Source organism: Salvia splendens, chromosome 8, assembly GCF_004379255.2.
Source record: "Salvia splendens isolate huo1 chromosome 8, SspV2, whole genome shotgun sequence".
NCBI classification, from domain to species: Eukaryota; Viridiplantae; Streptophyta; class Magnoliopsida; order Lamiales; family Lamiaceae; genus Salvia; species Salvia splendens.
Window position 1 is genome coordinate 10,700,296 of NC_056039.1, and position 21,961 is coordinate 10,722,256.

General features: G+C 37.3%; 3 protein-coding genes across 3 annotated transcripts; all 3 read left to right on the forward strand.

The window, feature by feature from the left end:
* The first annotated feature begins 6,545 nt into the window (after positions 1-6,545).
* On the forward strand, positions 6,546-7,717 carry LOC121744057 (anther-specific proline-rich protein APG-like). The gene is made up of 2 exons (XM_042137498.1): positions 6,546-7,340; positions 7,422-7,717. Exons 1-2 carry the CDS (start codon positions 6,558-6,560, stop codon positions 7,527-7,529), a joined length of 891 nt encoding a protein of 296 aa, XP_041993432.1. The 5' UTR covers positions 6,546-6,557; the 3' UTR covers positions 7,530-7,717.
* Positions 7,718-9,120: 1,403 nt separating this feature from the next.
* LOC121743691 lies at positions 9,121-13,577 on the forward strand. Its single transcript, XM_042137020.1, has 12 exons — positions 9,121-9,448; positions 9,566-9,703; positions 10,486-10,651; positions 10,819-10,921; positions 11,362-11,417; positions 11,512-11,596; positions 11,701-11,763; positions 11,944-11,994; positions 12,370-12,420; positions 12,485-12,568; positions 12,659-12,703; positions 12,791-13,577. Exons 1-12 carry the CDS (start codon positions 9,295-9,297, stop codon positions 12,860-12,862), a joined length of 1,068 nt encoding a protein of 355 aa, XP_041992954.1. The 5' UTR covers positions 9,121-9,294; the 3' UTR covers positions 12,863-13,577.
* A 2,204-nt stretch (positions 13,578-15,781) lies between these two features.
* LOC121743742 (splicing factor U2af large subunit B-like) lies at positions 15,782-21,406 on the forward strand. The gene is made up of 14 exons (XM_042137100.1): positions 15,782-15,905; positions 16,219-16,339; positions 16,856-17,130; positions 17,223-17,336; positions 18,336-18,406; positions 18,992-19,062; positions 19,149-19,193; positions 19,259-19,318; positions 19,681-19,741; positions 19,836-19,948; positions 20,040-20,486; positions 20,612-20,750; positions 20,944-21,011; positions 21,101-21,406. Exons 2-14 carry the CDS (start codon positions 16,259-16,261, stop codon positions 21,236-21,238), a joined length of 1,683 nt encoding a protein of 560 aa, XP_041993034.1. The 5' UTR covers positions 15,782-15,905; positions 16,219-16,258; the 3' UTR covers positions 21,239-21,406.
* The last annotated feature ends 555 nt before the right edge of the window (positions 21,407-21,961 follow it).

The following is a 21,961-nucleotide window of genomic DNA, read 5'->3' on the forward strand; positions in this document are numbered from 1 at the left end:
TCACAATTTTAGATATAAAAGGAGTAATGAAAATTTTCCTCATTTTTAGCTCTCTTTTGGAATCTTAGAAATTGAAAAAGGTTAAGACCTTTTATTTTCTGTTTTGCCCGATTGTGCGTATTCAATTATACCTTTTACACGTATAAGTAAAAATATAGTAGTAGTCCATTTGCTAATTTAATTTCGTACGTATATTCATCATGATTTGCCCCTCAACCATCGCAATTTACTTTATCAAAAAATTGATAAAATAAAAAGAATATGAAAAATAAGATAGTAGTACTCCACAAATATCAATTTCCATAGTCGTCTTTTATAGTGTTATATAGATCTAGTTACATTTCGTATATGTAAAAGGGGACTTATTTATAGCCCTTTCACCTTTATTTGATTAATTAACACAAAAGTGTTTTGAATGTCCCCGAAGTAGGACTGACAATTTTTGATCCGACACGAATCCGCACAAAGTTAATCCGACACGAACATGCACGTTTACGATTTGGGTCCTTATAGGGTCGACTCAATAAGAATCCGAAGATAACGGGTTGTGGATCGAGTTTGAGTTATATGTTAAGAATTATTGTAATTATTTTTATTAATTAAAAAAATACTAAACTTTAATTTAGTTATTTTATTAATTTTAAAAGTAGTAGTAATTAATTTTTTATAAACTAACAAAATATTATACTTTAATTTGTTAAAAAATAATTATTTAATTTTGTATAGAATTAATATCAGTATACTTTAATGTTATACTTTAATTTTATTATTTTGATTAGAGAAAATAATTATTTTAATTATGGAACATCTTATTTTATCGTGTAATATCATGTTTTAGTCGTTATCGTATTGTGTCAAGTTCTATTCGAACCCATTGGGTTAGGAACCGATAAGAACACGATGATTTCGGGTTGAGTTTGACCTTATTGGGTTTAGGGGTGGGTAGGTACGGTATACTTTATCGAAACCACCATACCGTATACCTTACCGTAAATTCGGTATTTGAAAAAATCATACCTTTACCTTATCAAAATTTTGGGTATACCGAACTTCGGTATACCTTATTTTCAGTATGACCAATATCCATACTGATGTCGTACCTCATTTTCGATATACCGTACCAAAGTTCGGTATACAGTACGTTTGCGGTATACCATACTTTCAACATCAATGAAAATAAATCATTTGAGTTTTTAGAATATTATTTATATTTTATAATTAAAAAATATATATTAAATATATTTTATTCATAATTATATTTATATTTCACAATAAAATTTATTATTTAAAAATATATAAATTATATTTTATATATAATTATATTTATATTTTATGGTATATACCTTAATTTACGGTATATACCGAATTTCTGTATAAAGCGGTATACTGCGGTATATAAAAATTCATATTGTTACCTTACCGAAATCTTTCGATAAGTTATCATACTGTACCGAAAATCACGGTATACCAAAAATTCGGTATTTTCGATATTTTTTCGGTATGATAAGGCCGGTATTTCGGTATTTCGATATGTTACCCAACCCTAATTGGGTTGGGTCGATCATTCATGATTCATGTGTGTACGGATGATTTGGGATACAAGTACTACAACGCAAAAACTAGGGTTAAATCCATGGATTAAATTTGAATTGATTTCAGACTTAGGAAAGTATGTAACGCCGATCCATTAACAAATAACATCAGAAACAAATACTTTTAGAAAATCACAAAATATGCAGAGCGCTATAATCAATCGTAACATAAAAGTGGTGATATCAAATCCTATTTATCATCTTGTCCGTTTTGCAAAGAGGGTTTTGTTTTTGGATAGCAATCTTTCCCGCTTCCTTGAAATCAACACCGCAGCCATGCGCCTCCGGTAGCCGATGCACGCTGCAGAAACCGGCCCCACACCGGCACGTAAACCCTAACATTCCCAGTCTTTTCTTGCACACACTGCATCTACTCCGCTCTGCTGCTGGTTCGCTTTCATCAGTCTTTAGCGATGTCAGAGCACCGCCGATTTCAGTTATCGCCACTTTATGCGCAGTTGCCGCTGTGAGGAGGTGGCGCTTGTAGCACTGCGAGCAGAGGCCTTTGTTCTCGGCGGTGCCGAAAAAACCACAGCCGCCGGCGCAGGGGCGGGGCGTTTCGTCGTGTTGGTAGGCGGCGATCGAGGAATCCATTCGGTTCGAGTAATTGTATCAATGTGGATGATTTGATGTTTGTTTAGGTTTGGAATAAATCAAAAGAGTCGTCATTATATATAATAGAGGAGAGGAGGCCATCGATCCATGTATGGGTTGTAATTACCTTTTGGAGATGGATTTGCAATGCTGATTAGAATCTTACCATATACTATTATGATACGAGAGACTAAAATCCCTATTTGTATAATTAAATAAGAATAATATTCTATTACTATATGATATACTCATGTGTTTTATCTATTTTGATAAAATCATATAGTAGTCTTAATTATACTTTTAATAATTTTTTCTTTATTGCTAGGGCTCTGTTAAGCACTTGGTATAGAATGCTTGCGCATCACGTCTCCAATCAGTGAGCACATGATTACTTGTTTTTTTCAATTATGTTTTCTTTTATTTTAGTTACGTTTTTTTTTCAATTGCGTAATTTGTTTTTAAAATTAAATTTTAGTGTTTATTTGTAAATCAATTTAATTTGAATCTATAAATAAGAAATAATTTGAAAATATGAAAGAATAGATGTAACCTATAAATAGAAGTACTATACTTTTTAGTGTTCGATGTGCGTAAATTACTTGTGAAACTTTTGAATAATTATGTTTTCTATATTTGTTAGTGTTGAGGGTTGCAAATGCTCTCAATAATCTTAAATAAGACAATTACTTATTTCGTCTGTCAATATATGTTTCATTTTTATGGGCTCAGAGTATATTAAAAATGTGAAAGATTTATTTATATACTCCACTTCCTTCATCATGTTAAATAGTCCTAATTTTTCTTCGAGTAAACTACAAAAAAAATTCCTTATGTAGTTTGCACATTTCTGGTACTCTGGTGAAAAAACATATCTTGTGGACGTATACTTAGTCACATTTCAGGCATTTTTGCACTATTTTCTTACTTTTTTACCATTCCCCCTTTTTTTATTTTAAAGGGATATTTTAGTCTTTATACTCCATCTGTTTCTAAAAATAAGAAATTTGAAAACGGCATAAGTTTTAAAGCAAAATTGGTAAAGTAAGAGAAAAATAAAAAGAAAAAAATAGTGAAATTAGTGTTAATGAATTGTAGTTCCAATTCCTAAAATGGAGAGTTTCTATTTTTAAGAAACGGACTAAAAATGAAAGAATTTTTATTTTTAGTAAACGAAATGATTATTTAATATTTTCCTTTTGTCTCTTTTTCATATTTCCTTCTCTTTCTTACTCTTCCATTCCACTCAAAATATCCACATTTCCTTTTTAGTATTAAATTAATTTATTGTTCATCTATCTCATTCTCTTGCATCAATTTATTTATGCAAGAACCTAAGTGTGGTGGATTTCAGCTCCAAAGCTCCAACAAACTGTCCAGGATAATCCCGCCGGACATATGTTAGTGTCCCGAACAATCTCCTTATGGTCCAATCCTGTCTCAATTGTCCTTATGCTCGCAGTTGAAGATCATCGACTTCAACATCAATTACATCAACAAATCAATACACTGGGTTTATTCGGTTTGCAAGATCATATCTCATGATTAAATATATACATTTATGTTCGGTTCATGAGATTGAATCTCATAACTTAATTTTAGATGGATAATTATATGATAATGAGTCATGGTAATTGAACGACGCCTAGATGAATTAGGAATCTCAAAAATCTCGAGCAGCTGATAGCCTGGTACAACGGCTTGGTAGGAAGCGTACACTCAGGGCCCAGGAAATACAAAATCTGATAAAAACAAATACAGTAAATAATATTATACGAAAAGCTCACAATGGTCAATTGTAAAAAAAATTATATTGAGATCCAATTGTATGATATAAATAAATAAAAGTTTATTAATAAAAAAAAATTTTGGGCAATGAAGTGCATGTGTAGCACAAGTGAGGTGGATGTCGTGCACTGACTCTCTTACGCACAAAAACCAAAAAGAATAAAACTAAAAAGAGGATATGAATAAGAGTATCCACTACAAGGCGGACACGCCCAATAGCCCCGCCTAAGTTTTTGTCCATAGCCCCAGTTTTGTTGTCCATAGCCCCAAAATTCTATTTCCGCCACTATAGTGGACACCTCCAATAGCCCCCAAATTTTATTATTAAAATAATCACAGTGTAAATAAATAGAAAACGAGGTAATTAGGGCCGAATATTCGTTGTATTGCAAACCGGTAAAATTATACAATGAATAATTAAAATAAAATACAACTAAAAACTCTGCCACCGTCTACTCGGTGTCGGAGTCGGCTTCCTCGTCTTCTTCTTCTCCTCCTCCTCCTCCCTCGCTGCTGCCGGCCGCGGTTTCCCCAGGATCATTATCAACGCTCCCCAGTCGTCTCTCAATCCGAGTGATGAGCCGCTTGTAGACGTTCCTGAGATACGGGTCTTTTTCCCCTGCGTATTTACTGCATACGTCTTGCAGTTGTTGCATCAACGTTACGTCTATGGTATTGATCAATACCTCGTGGGGTTGCACCGTGGGCTATGGGATTGGGGCAGACTGGGGGATGCGCGATCTGGACGCGGCCGCCGTTAGGCGGGAGGCACTTCTACCCCCTCTGGCGCTGCGGATAGAGGCCTGTTGTCCCGGGGGCCGTCGTCGCCTAATGTGAGTCGCGGCTGGCTCTTCGACTTGCTCGTCGGACTGCTCGAACTCGTGCGAGCCGCTCCCACTGCTGTATTCCCCGGCAAGGTTGTGCCTTGTGCGCTTCGGGCCAGGAGCTGTGCCCACCTCTTGCGCCATGATCGACCTGAATTTCGGGCAATCCGCGAGGACAAGATACTCCTCCCACAAGGTGAACTTCGGCTCGCCCGTCTTGTGGTATTGGCCCTCCGATAGGGTCTTCACATCTGCTACGCTTCGGCCACTCTCGGCGTGGCGAAGGTTGTTCTCGTATATGGACGCGAACAGCTTGGTAGCCCGCAGAATCCTACCGAACTTTTTTCGGATCTGTTCTGGGTCGCGCTTCTCGGCGCCGTCGGGCTTGAATTCCTCGTATGCCATCATGACGCGCCTCCAAAAGCTCCCCGACTCCTGATCGGTGCCCACCACGGGGTCCGAAGTGATAGAATCCCACGCCTTCGCCACGGCAATGCTCTTGTCTTTGGTGTATGGCTTGCCGCGGCTGGACCCCTCGGCCTGATTAGAGCCACCGCTACCGCCAGCGCCACTGCCCTCGCTACTCGCAATGCCGGGCCAGATGCCCGAGCGTCCACCGACGTGCCGGTGCCACGACTGCCGCCTCCGCCCCTACCGCCACCAGGGCCCCGACTGCCGCTACCTCCTCGGGTCGGAATGGGCGTTTCCACCTGCGCTGCCGGCGTATCTGGGATGCCGGAACTGAGCAGACCCATCATAGTATCAAATGCGTCTTGATCTGCTTCGGTGATCGGAGATTGGCTGGCTTGGAAAGGGGAACCCGGCCGCGGCTGGTGAAGCGCGTCTAGGTTGGGTCTGTAATCTCCAAATGCGGAACGACTCAGATTCTGCTGTAAAGGTGGCGGCGTTGGAGAAGACCTCCACGGCTGAGATGGAGGAAGGGGTAGACTCGATGCCCACGGTGGGGGAGATTAATTCCAATTCAAATACTGGGACGGAGTCGTGCCATATCCGGCAAAACCCGACGGGTGTGATGTATTGGTGTCATATCCCGATTCCTGAGAGTCGGGTGAGTCGTCGTCTCCTCGATTCATTTTTTAGAGAGTGGTTGTGTGGATAGTGAGTGGATGGATTTTGTGAAAATGGTGAAAAATAAGTAGGGGGTGTGGTATTTATAGAGGGAGTGTAAAAAATTTCAAATTCCCCGCAACCGGCTAATTCGCCGCGGCTATGTCGTCCACTATAGGCGCCGCGCCTATAGGCGCGGCTATAGCCCCCCCCGCCGCGTCCTCGCCCCGCTCCCGGCTATCGCGCGTCCGCCGCGTCCGCCCCCGGGGCGGACAACTTCTCCACTATAATCCGCCGCCCACCCTCGCGGCTACAGCCGCGTCCACTCCATAGTGGACACCCTAATATATATTCGAAAATACGTATAAATTAAGCACGCAGTTGTGATAATCCAAATACATGTTGAGAATCTTATCACAATTCACACGTGTGCGTATCAACTTATTTTGAAAGAAGTCAAAGATAAGAGGCACTACCTTAAACAAACTGGCAAAACTCCACTTTAAATCAAGTCAAATTCTTTATTCAAATGGGACATTAGGTAAGCCTAATTTTCTAAACAAAATGGTTCTGTTAATTAGCAGAGTCCAATGAATTAGTTGAGAAACTACTACTCCACTAATTCTAACAGCTTTATATAAGAGTCTCCCATTCAATGTAAAATTCACAGAATCCACTAATGCAAGAATTGAAAATGGCAGAACCAAACCCTTCCAAGAGCGAGAGGAAGAGAGAGAGGCAGCTCATTTCTGTTCCATTCATATGGGAAGAAAAACCTGGAATGCCCAAGAAGGACTGGAAACCTTTCAGCCGACCGGTCGAGCCTCCTGCGCCACCTCCCAAGTTCGTCGTATCCGTCCCCTTCGGATGGGAAGAGAAGCCTGGGACGCCACTCCCATCCTTCATTCAACCTCCAAAACTATTGACCATTAAATATGGAGACTGGCATGCTAGCTCTGTAGACATTGATGATTATCAGGGTGACAGTGAAGGCGATGACGATGAATCATCAGAGATGGAGGTTGACACGTGCAGTGTGGGCACTGATGACTCCTTCTGCTCGGCCAAGTCCCTCCTAGCCAACGGCCGAATATCAACCACAGCAATAGCAAGCGCGGTGCCTGTGCACCAAACTTCTCTTGCACTCGTGACCACGGATAGCAGACTTGAGCAGAGTCCTGGTTCGCCAGCTTCTGAAACTGAGAGTGCCTGCAGCTACGCTACTGGCAGCGCGAGCTTGGTTGGAGCGTCCTTCTTGGAGTGGCTCTTCCCTCTGCTGGTGTCGAATTCGAACAAGATAGGCTACCTGGAAAAGGCTCCTTCTCAGGGGAACGATGTACAAGCTATGGAGAATCAGCATGAGAGCAACCGCGGTCAAGCCAGAAGGCCGCTGCTGACCCTTGGAGAGTTGATTATGATGAGCCGAAGACAGAGCTGCCAAAGGAAAGTCAACAAAATGCATAAGCAGCAATCCATGGTAACCACATTCTTTACTTCTTTTGCTTTTAAAACAGAATTACCTTTCGGCAGCGACTAAAGATTGTTTTACTGATGACAGGACTTTATGAGGGGGGATGCCTTTGGTTGCTGCATCTTTCAGTCTGGAAACGGAATCAATCGGTTGCCGCTCAAGTGGAAGAGACAGCTGCACCTTAAATTGATGTGAAATATACCCTTCACTCCAAAATTGAAATCAGTGCTTTACATTTAAATGTTCATCCTTGTATTATTATGATGTTTCACCAAAGGAAATGTTCCCATTTTCTAATGTATTAAGATGATAACTCCAGTTAGATATGATATGATATGATATGATATGATATGATATGATATGATATGATATGATATGATATGGATGTTCCTCTCTCTGGCAAAATCTAGGATGTCATAATGATTCAGCATGTTCCCGACAGAGTTCGATGGATTAGAAATCAGAATTCCCCGGACTTTTTGTCAATGGAGTAATTAACATCAAGAGGAACATAAACAGAAGACAAAATTTTGGCTGTTGGATTGTTCATAAACAAATGGTGGTCAAATATAAGAAATAGATCTTTTTTTCTTCCCATTTCTTTCTCAAATCCAGTTTCTTAGAGCAATGGGGAAAGAAGAAACAAAAAGAGATAAATTTAATATTTTAATACTTAATAAAGAAGAGAGGGTAAATAGACTGAATAGTCCTTCATGACCTTGGGGTTTTTTTATCTAAATTTTGTTTGAAATACTGATTAAGTAACTCATACTGTATGATATTAAATCAAATTTATGGACCTCAAACGCTATGCTGAAACGTTACAGATAAAAAATGATACATTAGCAGAGTTTGTGGACAAAAAATATATTCCCTATTCTTTCTATCTATCTATTGTATCACCAATTTTGCAACAAAACGCATGTCATCCTCAAATCTCTATTTTTATGGGACGACGGTGGGAGTTTTAGTGTGTCTGTGTGTTACCCCTAATGATAAAGTTATTAATATTTGAGACCAAAAGTATCAAAGTCAAGTCCACCATTACATAATCTTAAAATCAATATTTATTTATAAATAATAAAACTATTATTAGTGTATTTTTCCAATGATATCAGTTTAAATTGACATATGTTACTTTACGCAAGGAAAAAATATCAGTGCAAATTGACACACTCCATATTCGAGCATCGAAAATAGTCAAAGAGAAAAAACTCTCGGACTTGTCTAGGAGACGAGATGGGTGGAGATGCGAGTGGGTGTTGATTTATACCGTAAAAAAATTACTATGTACTGTATTTTTTAAAATTGACTGCGGAAACTAAAAGGAAACTACTAATTATACTCAAATAAAAGTTCCATTTCAGAATATTTGAATTATGATGAATTTTGGGAAGTACTCTAAATATTTCTGTTGTATAAGGTAGGAGTATATTAAAAGATATCATTGTTTGTTGTATTTGAATTAATATTATATGATTGTAAAATAACAATCTTGTGTAATATTTTGCCTGCAAAATACTATACGAATCCAAGAAATAAATTCGTTAATAAATGAATAGCTAAAATATTGGAATAGTACTACATCAGAATTAGATTAAGATCGTTAGGGGGATCTTGTCTTGTGGTGTGTGAATTGAATCCTGTGATTTTGTTAATAATGATTAATTAATTTGAATTTGATATTCCGAAAAAGGGCCCTACAAATTCAAATAAAGGGCGCTAAATATGTAATAAAAGAAATAGCAGCAATATTTTGGTCCTCTTCTTTTCCAACGAGCACGGGAAGATCGCATTGTCATCAAAACAGCTCAATCAATTTCAAACAAATTCATCCGCTCCTCCTCTCATCCCTCCTCGAAATCTCTGCTCTGCTGCGTTTGCTTTCCCTGAGGAGCAGGAGTCAGCGATTTCCTCTACCAACACCCACCATGGAACAATAGGCGCCTTTTTTTCACAAATGGGGGATTTTGTTGATGACTGTCACATCGAGATTGACCATGCGTACGAGTTCGACGCCTCTCAGTTCTTCGATTTCACCAGGCCTGAGGTTGATTCCGATATTCAGGAGCTTGAGCGCTGGTTCCAAATTTCCGGAGATTATCCCAATTCTCGTCAGTTTCTATCCCTTCACCGACTTTGATTTTTGTTAGATTGGGGATTCAATTGATATCGATCATTTTGATTGGCTATTCACTTGTGGAATTTTTGTTATTTGGGTGAGGATCCAGCTTTTATCGTGGAATTGAATATAGGCAAAATACTGCCTGTGACCAGCTCTTGTAAATCATCAAAACCTAAAAAAGGATGCAGCAGTTCGGATACTGATAGCAGGCATGGGCTTCCCCCTTCTAAAAAGAATGCCAAAGGTAAAATAGGAGGGCTGTCCATTGCTCTCAATGTGTGTTTGTTGCTGAGCTAATCAATAGATTTAGTTTTAGCATGATTGAAATGATGAAAATTAGATTTGAGCTTTCTTGTAAATATGTTGTGTGCTCTTGATTGTTCTTGGTTCATTTTCAGTCATACGAAAACAAACATTATTGCTTGATTTGGTCTCTAAAGCATCTATGACTTTGTGTCCTTTTTCATTGTATTTTATACTTTGATACTTGTAGCAAACTCATAATTCAATAGGAAGAACTTGTGCTCCTTTAGGGAAGCAATTTACTGAAAGAAGTTCTTTTATCATTTCTTCTGGTCTCTCATTGTCATGTTTATTCTCAATTTCACAAGTATCTGTTCAACTTTAGCAGAAGAATTGTAAGCTCATGGCATTTTTTATCCATATGGACTAAAAGATTTATCTTGTTCCCAAGTTTCCTTTCGGTTCAACCCATTTGTTATGACTGATTTTCCTTCAAAATCAAGTCATGGATTATAAACTCCTCCTAACAAATTGCTTCCCTAAAGGAGCAAAAGTTGGATGCATGATGTTACACTTAGCTTTCATTTGGGTTTAAGACCAGACTACCTCTTTTTTTGTGAACATTGTGGGAATGTCGTTTAATGCAGAATTTTGTGCTGGTTTAGTTAGTTGTTACCAATATATTCTTGTAATGTTCACTAGTTATGGTCAGCTTCTTTCGGTATGCGATACTTGTTTCTTTTTTATATGTATTGATCTCTTGTATTCTATGTTTCTCTTCAGTAAAAGGCCATCTTGCGGTTGAGGATGCAGCAAAGCCGAAACCCAAGGCTTCTAATAATTTATCTCAAACGCGGAGTGCAAACTTTATGGAACCTACAGCTAGTCATTTGGCAAAGAAAAATGCAGTACTGCATTACAAGCAACAATCCAGCCACCATTTCACAAGGTTTAACTTTCATTCTAAGAATTGGGGATAGACAATTTTGTTTGTGTCATTCTTGCTCTCCCACTGCCAAAAGTTATTGTTCCATGTAGTTGAACCTGTATACAGTATACTGAAGTACAAATGTTCTCGTTTGGCTTATGTGTATTTTCTTGTCTCTCGTATACCAGGTTCCAGAGAATTGGGACCATGCAGGACGAGAAAATAAGTTTCATTGGATATCAAAATCATGCAACGAAGCGACAAAAGCTTGAGACAGGGTTCTTGGACAAGGTAATAATTCATGCATTATATGTCACAGAGGCTTAAATTTTTTAAGTCGACGACCCTTTTGTATGCATAATATGAACATAACAATGATATCCCATTATTTCAAGAGCCAAAGTCGAATAACTATTAGTAGTGTTTGGATAAAATAAGAGTTTGTACTTCGAATGACAAAGAATGGTTCCATTATTTGGAAATTTTTACTAGTTTTGTCAATTTCTACTATGACTAATTATATGTCACTTACTAGTTACTCCTATGCTATTCTGATTTAAAGAGGTGGGTGGGGATTGGTATGTGAATGTGTTATGTTGGGGTCCTAGAGATAAAGCACAAGTTCTCATTGTCTCATAAATCATCAAAGAAGGTATTGTTGCATATAGAATTTTTGTTAACTGGATACTTACTCTGATGCTGTTAATGTCGCACTTCTTTTTGATGTAAAGGATAATGTTCCAAGAGAACCAGAGCAGGGAATACTGCTCAGATCACAAAGTCAAAGGTATATGCAAACTTTTTCTCAGACAGTTTTTGTACATCTCATCAATGTAGACTACCAAGGTGTTAATGAAGTTTCCTCCACTCATGGATCTCAGGTCCAAGAACAGTTCTGCTTCGAGCACAACTGACAGCCAGGAAAGCAAGGGTCCCTTTAAAGCTCAAAATCATTCACACAGAAAAGTTAGTATTTGCCGTAAACCAGAGTTCTCTAATTCTTTTTGGCTTTCATTGTGTTTACTTATAAAAACTTTTAACATTATCATCCATTTTCCCTTTTTTTGTAGATTTTGCAGTCTCGTTCGTTACCCCAACTAAGAAAGAGCAAGACACCACTTACAGAGTTTCAAGTAACTTATTCTTTCCTGCTGCATTAACTTATTTTTAATTTTAGTTTAGCATGTTCCCCAAGTAAGTTATTATTTCTAGGAAGAAGAAAGAAAAACAAAAGAAACTCCCTCGGTAATTCAATGAGGTTTTTAATCTATTGCGTTTGGCATCTGAGTTTGCTTTTATGTCGTCAATTCCAGGAATTTAACTTCAAAACTAGGGAGAGGGCCAATCACCATTCATCAGCTAAGGTAAGTCATATCATTGATACCTCAAAATCAAAGCAGTCTCTGTCTCTTGAGTTAATTAATAAGTTTCAAACAAATTTTACTAGTAGTACAATTATGAAACAGTACTTACCAACATGAAAGTGATTAAGAATTTACAGAATGTGGCATCCAATCTAAACAATCAAATTTACTATTACAGCATACAAATATAGTAGTACAACTAAGAAACAGTACTTACCAACATGAAAGTGATTAAGATTTACAGAATGTGGCATGTTCAAGTTTCTACTTTTGACATTTACTCTACGAGGGGACAAATTAACAGTAAAATATCAGCCATCATATCATAGCCATATTTACTTGTATTCAATAATAATAGGCTTCATTTTTTTGCAGGAAAACACATCAAAACTCCTGGAAAGTCCTCTCACAGAGGAGTTCAACAAGGTAGAATATTTGTTGCCGGTGTATCATATCACCTCTCTCTCTCTCTCATCCCTTACCTTTCCAGCTCTCTCTGGGACCAAAGTCGAAGAGAACGTGTCAGTCAGACAGTTCGTCCTGGGCCAGCTCCAGGACAAGTTCCACATTCTCGGTGAGCTCCAAGACAAGTCCAAAAACTACGTAAACACGATATGATAATGTTGTACTACGAATTATTAATATGTTTGAGCTTTAAATACAGGGTACGAGTCGAAGTAGCCATGGTTCTATTCATCCAGGGTTGTGGGTAAGATCTAGCTATAGCATCTTATAAGCTTTATGTGATGATATAATTTACGATATGTTGATCATCAGAGATAATAAAAAAATGCAGAGATGTCAGAAGAGACCTAATCATCATTGTGGAGCTCGTGCAATGCCTCATCAACCCAAAATCACTAGGTAACTGTCTTACTTAATAAATTAAATTGTGTTGCCTTTTGTAAAAATATGATCACCTTCAAAATATACAAAAGCCTGACTTCTCAATATACTTTTTTCCAAAAATAACCGAATGCCGATTCTTCCACTGTATCTATCGTTTGGCGCGCTCAAGTTCCCCATGCAAATCTAATTTTAAAATTGGAAATGGTACAACATTTACATGTAGGACTACCAGTTGCTAATTATAAATATAAAACAAACAAAAAAACTGTGTTATTTAGCTCATCTTTTGAAAAAATATAGCACTTGTTTTGGATATCTTTTGAAGATCACAATATTTTTGTAAAAAATACCAAAATTCAGGCCATAAGTTGAGATAAATAAATATGATTTGAAATGAACTATTTCGAATTTCATGCCCTCTCTGGGTGACTTTCGGCCTTAATCCGCAAGCCCGGTCGAGCAGGATTAGTCGGATTTCGCCAAAAGGCGGATTCGGTACACCTGTGGTTAAACCAAAAAAAATACCCCTAATTGGTATCTAATAAGTATAATAGACGCATTTTCTATTTTTTTGTTTTTTGTTGTAATTTCAGTTGTATTCTACTCTGTTATCATTATTAATTTATTTCGGTCTTTAATTCTAATTTGATCGGTATCATATTTGTGATTCAGACTTCACTCGATATTTAAGTCAATGTTATTATGGACAATTTATTTTTTTAACTTGAATGTTATTGACATTTAGTTATGGACAATTTTTTTTTAACTTGAATGTTATTGACCATTTAGTTATGGACAATTTATTTTTTTTTAACTTGAATGTTATTGACTATTTAATCCTAGATCTTCAAGTAAGTTATGCGCTAACTTGAATAAGAATTATAATAAAAAAAATTAGGAATTTATTTAAAGAATTTATAATCAAATAGTTCCATTCAACAACTCAAAATTTAGAGATGCTTGCTTTAGCTTTCCTTGTAGATGGTTTCCTTAACAATCAACAAATTGGGGTTAAAACGATATAAACTTATTGTTCTTCAAAAGAATTAATGTTTCATCATTAAGTTTTAGTAGTACGCCAACAGTTGGTCTTTCAAATTACGTGTCATTTTGACATTTTGTAGACTCGTTTGAATGTTTACGATTGTTTTGACATTACGTTACTCTATTTATAACTAAAAACAATATACTAGTGTTAATGTGTTATACTCCTATTTTTAAAGTGATGTATGTTAAATAAAAATATTGTACTACATGTTTGATTTAATCTAGACTAGAGCTACTTGATCATGATTTTCTTTGAAATCCTGACTTCAGCGCTAAACTCTTTGCAGAAGCTTGGATATTCTCTGAAATTACACAAGAGATTTTTACTACAAATGCTGGTGGCTATACTAAATTCCGTAAATAAAAAAATTAAAAATTTACTCCAATTTATTTTTTTGGCATGACATTTAAAATCAGAAGTACATGTAATATACAGTCAAATAGAACTTATGTTCTCTATCAGTAACCAACTCATTAGAGCGTTACCAAGTTCTTTTTTTTATAAAGATCAAAAAACGAATTAACAAGAACAACATAAAAAAAGGTCATCATGTTCTTTGAACTTTTTAATTGGCACTTGTTTTTATGTCTGTAGTGTTTGTAAAATATAATAGTCTAATGAAATATTGAGTTTACCGGCGAAAGAATATTTATAATGCATGTCATGTGTCATCCCGCACATAATATATGTGAGTGTTTTTTGGGCTTGTTAGTATACGAATTACAAATTGATGAATTTATAGCGAAAAATGATAAAATTTATATTGATTGAATTTTTTCCACTGTTGGGTACCGAACCTTCACCAAAGATTATGAACTTTTCTAAAAAGTGATAAATTTATTGGGTGTTTATAAATTGTAAGCTTAAAATAGCTATTATTTGAGCCAACGCCATACACAAGGAGATAAAGAATCATATACTATCCAAGTAATGTTTAATCACATTTATCCGATTATTTGATCCTATTACGATGAATCGACGGCAATAGTGTTGGGGCGAATTTGCCGGAACAATTTAGGAGATTAAAAGGGACTTATGGTGGAGGTGGAGGTGGTTTTCACTTTTCAGCAGTTGAATTGCTCGGATTTGGAGAAACACAACTCTATCTGCAAAATTACTTAATTTGATTTTTTGGGAAATTGTTAAATATAAATATATTACTCCGTAAATTAATAAGTTAAGATTAAAATCGCATAATTGGAAAAAAAAAAGTATAGAGTATGGACGCTTTTAAATTGCATAAACACAAAAAAACTGTTGACAAAATACTAAGGCCATCCACAACGCTGTTCCTATACCGTTCCTAAACCGTTCCTTAAACCACTATTTGAGGGCCCCACTGTACTTTTTTACTCCATTCCTTAAGGATCCATTAGTTTGATTAAATTTGGGAGAAGGAAAATAGAGTTGATTTGAGATGAAAATTGGGGTGGAAATAGAGAGAAATAGATGTGTGTTTGTGATTGAAATGAGTATGAAATAGGAGTATTTATAGAGTAAATAAATAAATAATAAAAAAAAAACCAAACGGCTATAAAATTAACGGTCTCATTACCGTTAATAAAAAAAAATTTTATTTTTTTTTTATTAAATTCGAAATTTTTTTTTAAAAAAATGAATTATTGCGTCATCGGGACGAAGCCCACTCGCGGGGCAGCGAGTGGGCTTCACGCGTCGAATGGGAGTCCGCCACGTCGCCTCGGCGCGTGGCGGAACGTTTCGTTCCGCGTTCCGGAGGAACGAAACGCGGCACGGCATGGGAACGGTGGCGGCACGGAATGGCGACGGAACGCACGCTGCAACGCGTGCCGCCGCGAAACCGTTCCTCCGGAACGGCATAGGAACGGCGACGGCACCGCGTTGCGGGTGCTCTAATGACTGTATTTTTTTCTCTAAAACACACCAGTCTTCCAACGACCGGCCAGCACGTCGACTCTACCGCCGCTGCCTCCGTGGAACTGTGCTCGCTGTCTTCTTCTCTGCGTTAACGCAGCTACATTTCTTTGTCCATCAGGTCAATTTTTGTTCACCGATCTTGTATCTTCTTCTTCCCACTCTTAGCTATATCTGCAAGCTTGCTCATTTTTCTTGAAATGTAATTTATGGTTTTAAAAGTTAGAATGACAAAATTTATGAAATTTGATGTCACATTATTTGATTTTTTCATTGCAAAGTGTAAATGTCTATTGTATAATAGTAAGTAGTAACTCTTGGCGGTCTATTGGACATTTGACGGTAGCTTGACGTTCTTGGATTCTAGGAAACCCTTATATGAGTTATGACTTTTCCCAAACCCTAATTTGTGGTACAAGATTTTCTTGCTGCAGCTAAGGATGTACGGGTATCGAACTCTAACGCTGTATTCAGATGGCAACTCGTAAAGAATCGCCCGAAGTAGCATCCATGCAGGAGAAAGCTCACAAAGGTTCTTCAAGTTTTGGATCCAAGGTCATCAATTTTGATTATCTTATTTTGTTGTCAGTTCATCTCCTTTCTGTTTTAATTGTTATTTCATGCTGCAAGTAGCGATGCTCACTGACCCAGAACCGCTGGTTCTGGTTCGGAGGAAATGTGAACCACAACCGGCCCGGGAAAGAATTAGATTGTTTCGGTTTGAACCGTAAACCACCCGGTTAAGGAACCACCGTTTTTTGGCCAGTTTAGCCTATACTTACATTTATGCCATTTTTGGCGCTAGGTTTAGATATTTAGTAATAATCATGCTTGTCTGGAGAATGCTTAGATTATTTTGTTTCGTAGCAGCAGTGGGGAGAAAAGAAATTTTAAAATGAGAAAATATCAAACGCCATTGTAATTTTTCACTAGGAAGTTGTTCCGTGTTCTGGTTATGCTAATTCCCAACTTTATATTCATCAGAAAGATCAGTTGGACAGCGCACTTCTCAGTTTGTTTGTTTTCTGTGCGTTGTCTAATGTTACATTTATCAAACTTCACTTTTTGCAGCATAAATATCGTGAACATGCAAGAGATAGGGAGAGAGAGTCTCAAAACAGAGACAGGGAGAGGGAAAGAGGTAGCGACAGGGAGAGGGAAAGAGGTAAAGACAGGGATCGAGAAAGGGAGAGGAACAGCGAGCGAGATAGGGAAAGGGATAAGGATATGGATAGATACAGGGAAAGGGAATGGTATATGGATCGTGATCGACATCACCGAGATCGCCACAGATACCGAAGTCAGAAAAGGGAGAGGACCAGAGATAGGGATGCTTATGTTGAAAGGTGAGAAGAGTGCAACTTTATGTATCTTCTCTACAAGAAATGGTCATTTATTATTACTTTTAAGGACTTATAATAATATATTCTGATTTCAGGCGGAAAGATTATGATAAAAATAGGGAGGGCAGGCACCGACACAGATCTAGGTCTCATTCAAGGGCCAAGTCTGAGCACAGATCAAGGTTGCGACCCCGTTCACGTTCAAAAAGGTAGTTTGTGATGTACTTTTCTCTTGCTTTTCCGATTGCCAACGTGGTGGTCCAATTTGCAAGGAAACTCGTCAATATTGCATAATTCTACTCCCTCCGTCCACAACCAATAGTCCTATTTTTCCATTTTTGTCCGTCCTCAAAAAATAGTTCCCTTCCATTTTTGTTAAATTTCTGTATATGGCGGGAAACCTATTTTTCACTAATAATACTCCAGCCATGTCTCTCTCTCCCCCATGTTTTACCAATTTGCCGTCCACTACTGAAACCATTGGTAGTAGACGGTGGGTGTATTTCTTAGTTTCAAACTTTATACTGAGCTCTTGAGGGTACAGGGTAAAAAGAAAAATATTAGGTACAAAATTCTGATTAAATAACTCTGATTCTACTACTTTATCTTCTGCTGGTGGAGGAAAATATTAGGTACAGTCATATGTCATTGGTAATATATTGATTTGCTTTTACTCATGTATCGTGGTTGATGCGTACAGCCATATTTATAAAGTAAACATAATAGGTTCACCTATTTAACAGATTGCATTGCCCACACTACCTTTTCTTTAGTAACAAATGAAAACAATCATCATATTTTAGTTACAAATAACTGGCTTAAGCATAGTTGCTGCATGGAATGGATATGCAATGATTGCATCATACTCATCTTGCAATATCAGTAGCCTATATTCGTTTTTTTAGAGTATGTTGTTGACCAGACATTTTACTGGTTTATAATATTGTTTGAAATTAGTTACTCTTCTGAGCGGCATTTTGGGAGAATTATCAAGTAATTGGAGTGATTGATGTCTGTGTTTCTTAACTCTTTCTACTTTCTAGATAAGGTAGTTCCCCTGCTTCTACATTATTTTTGCTGCCCTTCTTTAATACCAGAATTACTTAATTTGGGGTTCAATCACTCATGCAAATTATATTATGTGGTCTAAATTCAATTATTACCGCATCATATTTTGTTGTCTCTGGCATTAATGTTGTACTCTACAGAAAAAGGATGAGTGGTTTCGACATGGCTTCTTCTGCTGCATTGCTTCCAAATACAGCTGTTGCTGTTGCAGGTACAGCCAAACACTTGATCTACAGTTTGCTTGATATGATAACCATTATATTCTCTTTTCTGTGATATAGTGTGGAATGGTCGTATCGAAAAAATGGTTTCATTTTGGTAAGCGTGCTCGGTCCTTCAATTGCACATCACATTTTGGAGGAGTAGTCCCTAAATTTGGCATTTCAGTTATTTGTTTAATTATTTGCTTGGTAATGGAAACTGAGAGATTTTTGGTTTCTTGTTTGTGTTTGTTTGTTTTGTATGTTCTAATTGCTATGTTATGTTCTAAGAAGGCAATGTTGGGCCATTAGCCACACTGTTCTGACAATGGGTGTGAGCCGACTTCTGTAGCTTTTATGTACAAGGAAGAATGAATACAGGTCTTGTCCATCTCTAACCAGGATTGCATGTTTGGTAGCTTTTACAGAATTTCCAATAGATGTTAGAGTTCTACTGTAATTTATAACCTAAATTAAAATATGATAAATTGATCATGGAGAAAATATATTAACTAATATCAACTCCGTCGCCTGTAACTGAAGAATAAGATGGACTACCTTTTTAAGTTGGTTGTAACTTAGTATAGCATTTACAGGTCAGTTTCCAGTAGCCGCTCCCACAAGTCAAGGAGTGTTCCCTTATATGATGCCTTTGCCAGGTGGACAGGTTGTTTGAGTTTTACCTATGGCATTTATTGACTATTGTAGCTCTTTAATATAGCTACTGAAACCGTATCATAAATCTGATTGCAGTTTGGAGCCCGCCCTGTTATGCCTGTTCAGACAATGACTCAGGAGGTCTCTTCATGTTACTCTATGTATATGTATTATGAGAAATTCTTAAAGAAATTTTGTTTTGTCAGGCTACCAGGCATGCTCGCAGGTTCTATGTTGGTAGACTTCCACCAACTGCTAATGAACAGGTGATAGTACGTTCAATCTCAATAATTTTTGTATTGTAGCTGGGCATATGAGTATATTCATTGCTAGATTTGGCACCATGGATGCCATAATGTCATTATTTTTGTTGTTAAGTCTGACCCTTTCGCAACAATTTTATGGATGTTATTTGTATGTGAATGGAGCGATTCTGCTGCTACATCACAATCATAGTTTTATATAGAATCTGATGGCCACATTTTCAATCTTTTTAACAAATTCCTATCCTTCTCATGGACTTTGCTGTTGATCCCTGATTTGTCTATTTCTTTTCTTGCTCATATGTAGTATTTTATTTCAATGCTCTGTGATCAGGTAAGTATTTCATTTAATGTTCTCTCTGCAGTCAGTGGCAACATTCTTTAGACATGTTATGTCAGCAATTGGAGGAAATACTGCTGGTCCAGGTAACATCTTTACACTGTCATAAATTCTCTGGCTATCCATATATCAGTGAGGGATTTTATGTAATAATTCATACTTTTCATTTTGGTCATTCAGGAGATGCTGTTTTGAATGCTTACATTCACCCTGAAAAGAAATTTGGTTTTGTGGAGATGAGATCAGTTGAAGAGGCTAGCAATGCAATGGCTTTAGATGGCATTATTTTTGAGGTAGCTACTGAAGAAATTTGCTTTTGTTCTGAGATGCCAAATGCATGCAATGCTACTATGCATTTCGACTAATTTCTTCTTCATTGTTCAGGGTGCACCTGTTAAAGTTAGAAGATCGAGTAACTATAAACCCTCGCTTGCTGCCACTCAGGGCCCCAGTCAACCTAATCCCAATCTGAATCTTGCAGCTGTTGGGTTAACACCAGGATCTGCTGGGGGGCTTCAAGGCCGTGACCGCATATTTGTTGGTGGGTTGCCATATTATTTCACAGAATCGCAAATCAGGGAGCTGCTCGAATCCTTTGGACCACTTCGGGGTTTTGATCTGGTTAAAGATAGAGAAACAGGGAACTCCAAGGGCTATGCATTTTGTGTTTACCAGGACTTATCTGTTACTGATATTGCTTGTGCAGCTCTTAATGGGATAAAGATGGGTGATAAAACGCTTACTGTTAGGCGTGCTAATCAAGGTACGACACAGCCTAAACCCGAGCAGGAGAGTGTGTTATTGCATGAACAACAACAAGTTGCATTACAGGTGATGATACTCGTGATCTCTGATATCCTTGTGTTCTTATCATGATCCTCAAGGCCGTTGATTTCAATTGTGAGTCTGACTGGTGCAGTTGTTGAAACTTGAAATGAATGTCGTTTCTTTTGCAGAGACTCATGTTAGCACCTAATATTGAATCAGTTACAAAGGTTGTTTGCTTAACAAATGTGGTTGCCCCCGTTGAGCTCATGAATGACGATGATTATGAAGATATACTCGAAGACATGAGAACTGAATGTGGGAAGTTTGGTTAGTAATCTTAGCTCCTCTGCTTCTAAACTTACCTTTACTCTATTTTCTCATTCTTTAATTAGGTTTTTGTGGGCTGTGCTATTTTTTACAACTCCTTGCTATGCTACACGGAATATTCTACACATGTACACCCTACATTATTTAGTTATTAAAACGATGGTTCTGACTTTTGGAATAAAAAAATTTGCAGGTATGTTGGTGAACTTAGTAATTCCTCGTCCCGTTGCTGGTGTAGAAAATGCACCAGGTGTAGGGAAGGTTAGTTGTTAAGCATCCTTTCATTCCACTAGAAGAGATGTATATGTTGCCTCCAATCATGTATGAATATTGTAAGTGGTGATGTATAGGTGTATTTGGAATATGCGGACACTGAAAGTGCTGTAAAAGCTCGGCAAGGACTGAATGGAAGGAAATTCGGTGGAAATGAGGTTGTTGCAGTTTTCTACCCAGAAGATAAGTTTTCGGAGGGAGATTACAGCGGATAGTGTAGGACTGGAAAGTTTTAGGCTTGCTTTATAATACAAGCAAGTTTCACTTTTGAATTAGATATTATAATCCAAGCAAGCTTCACATAGATTTGAAGCGCAACCGTGCAAAAAATTCAAGGAAGCCGAGATTTATTCCTTCAAATTTTATCTAGTGTTTTTTTGTTAGATTGAACATGTTTTACTCTGATTTTCCAAGTTTAGCTTGTTAAATTGAACATGTTAATTAGTAGATGAAATAAACTCTTCTTTGTCCGCTAATAAATATCTCAATTTTGACTGATGCAGGTTTTAAGAACTTACCAAAAAAAGTAAAAGTGAAATAAAATATTTATTGACGGACATAAGAAAAAGAGAAAATAGGGGTGTTTAATAGCGGATGGAGGGAGCACTGATACTTTTATGTAGTACTCTTTTACTACAACTACATGTGGTTCGACACTCTTTTACTACAACTACATCTGTACTCTTGCAGAAAGGTTGTAATTTTAGAGCTAATTTATTAAGCTTGTGTGTTATTAGTTCATTGATATAAAAGCTCGAAAAATACACATCATTTCCCACTATACAATAGTGGACTAGCACTAGGACAAGCACTAGGACTTCCCAACAAACAAATTCACATTTTATATACGGAATTAAAATTTCGACACGAATACGGAGAAAATGCGAACATTTTATAAATAAAAAAACATACATAACAAAAAAAATTACATAGTGAAA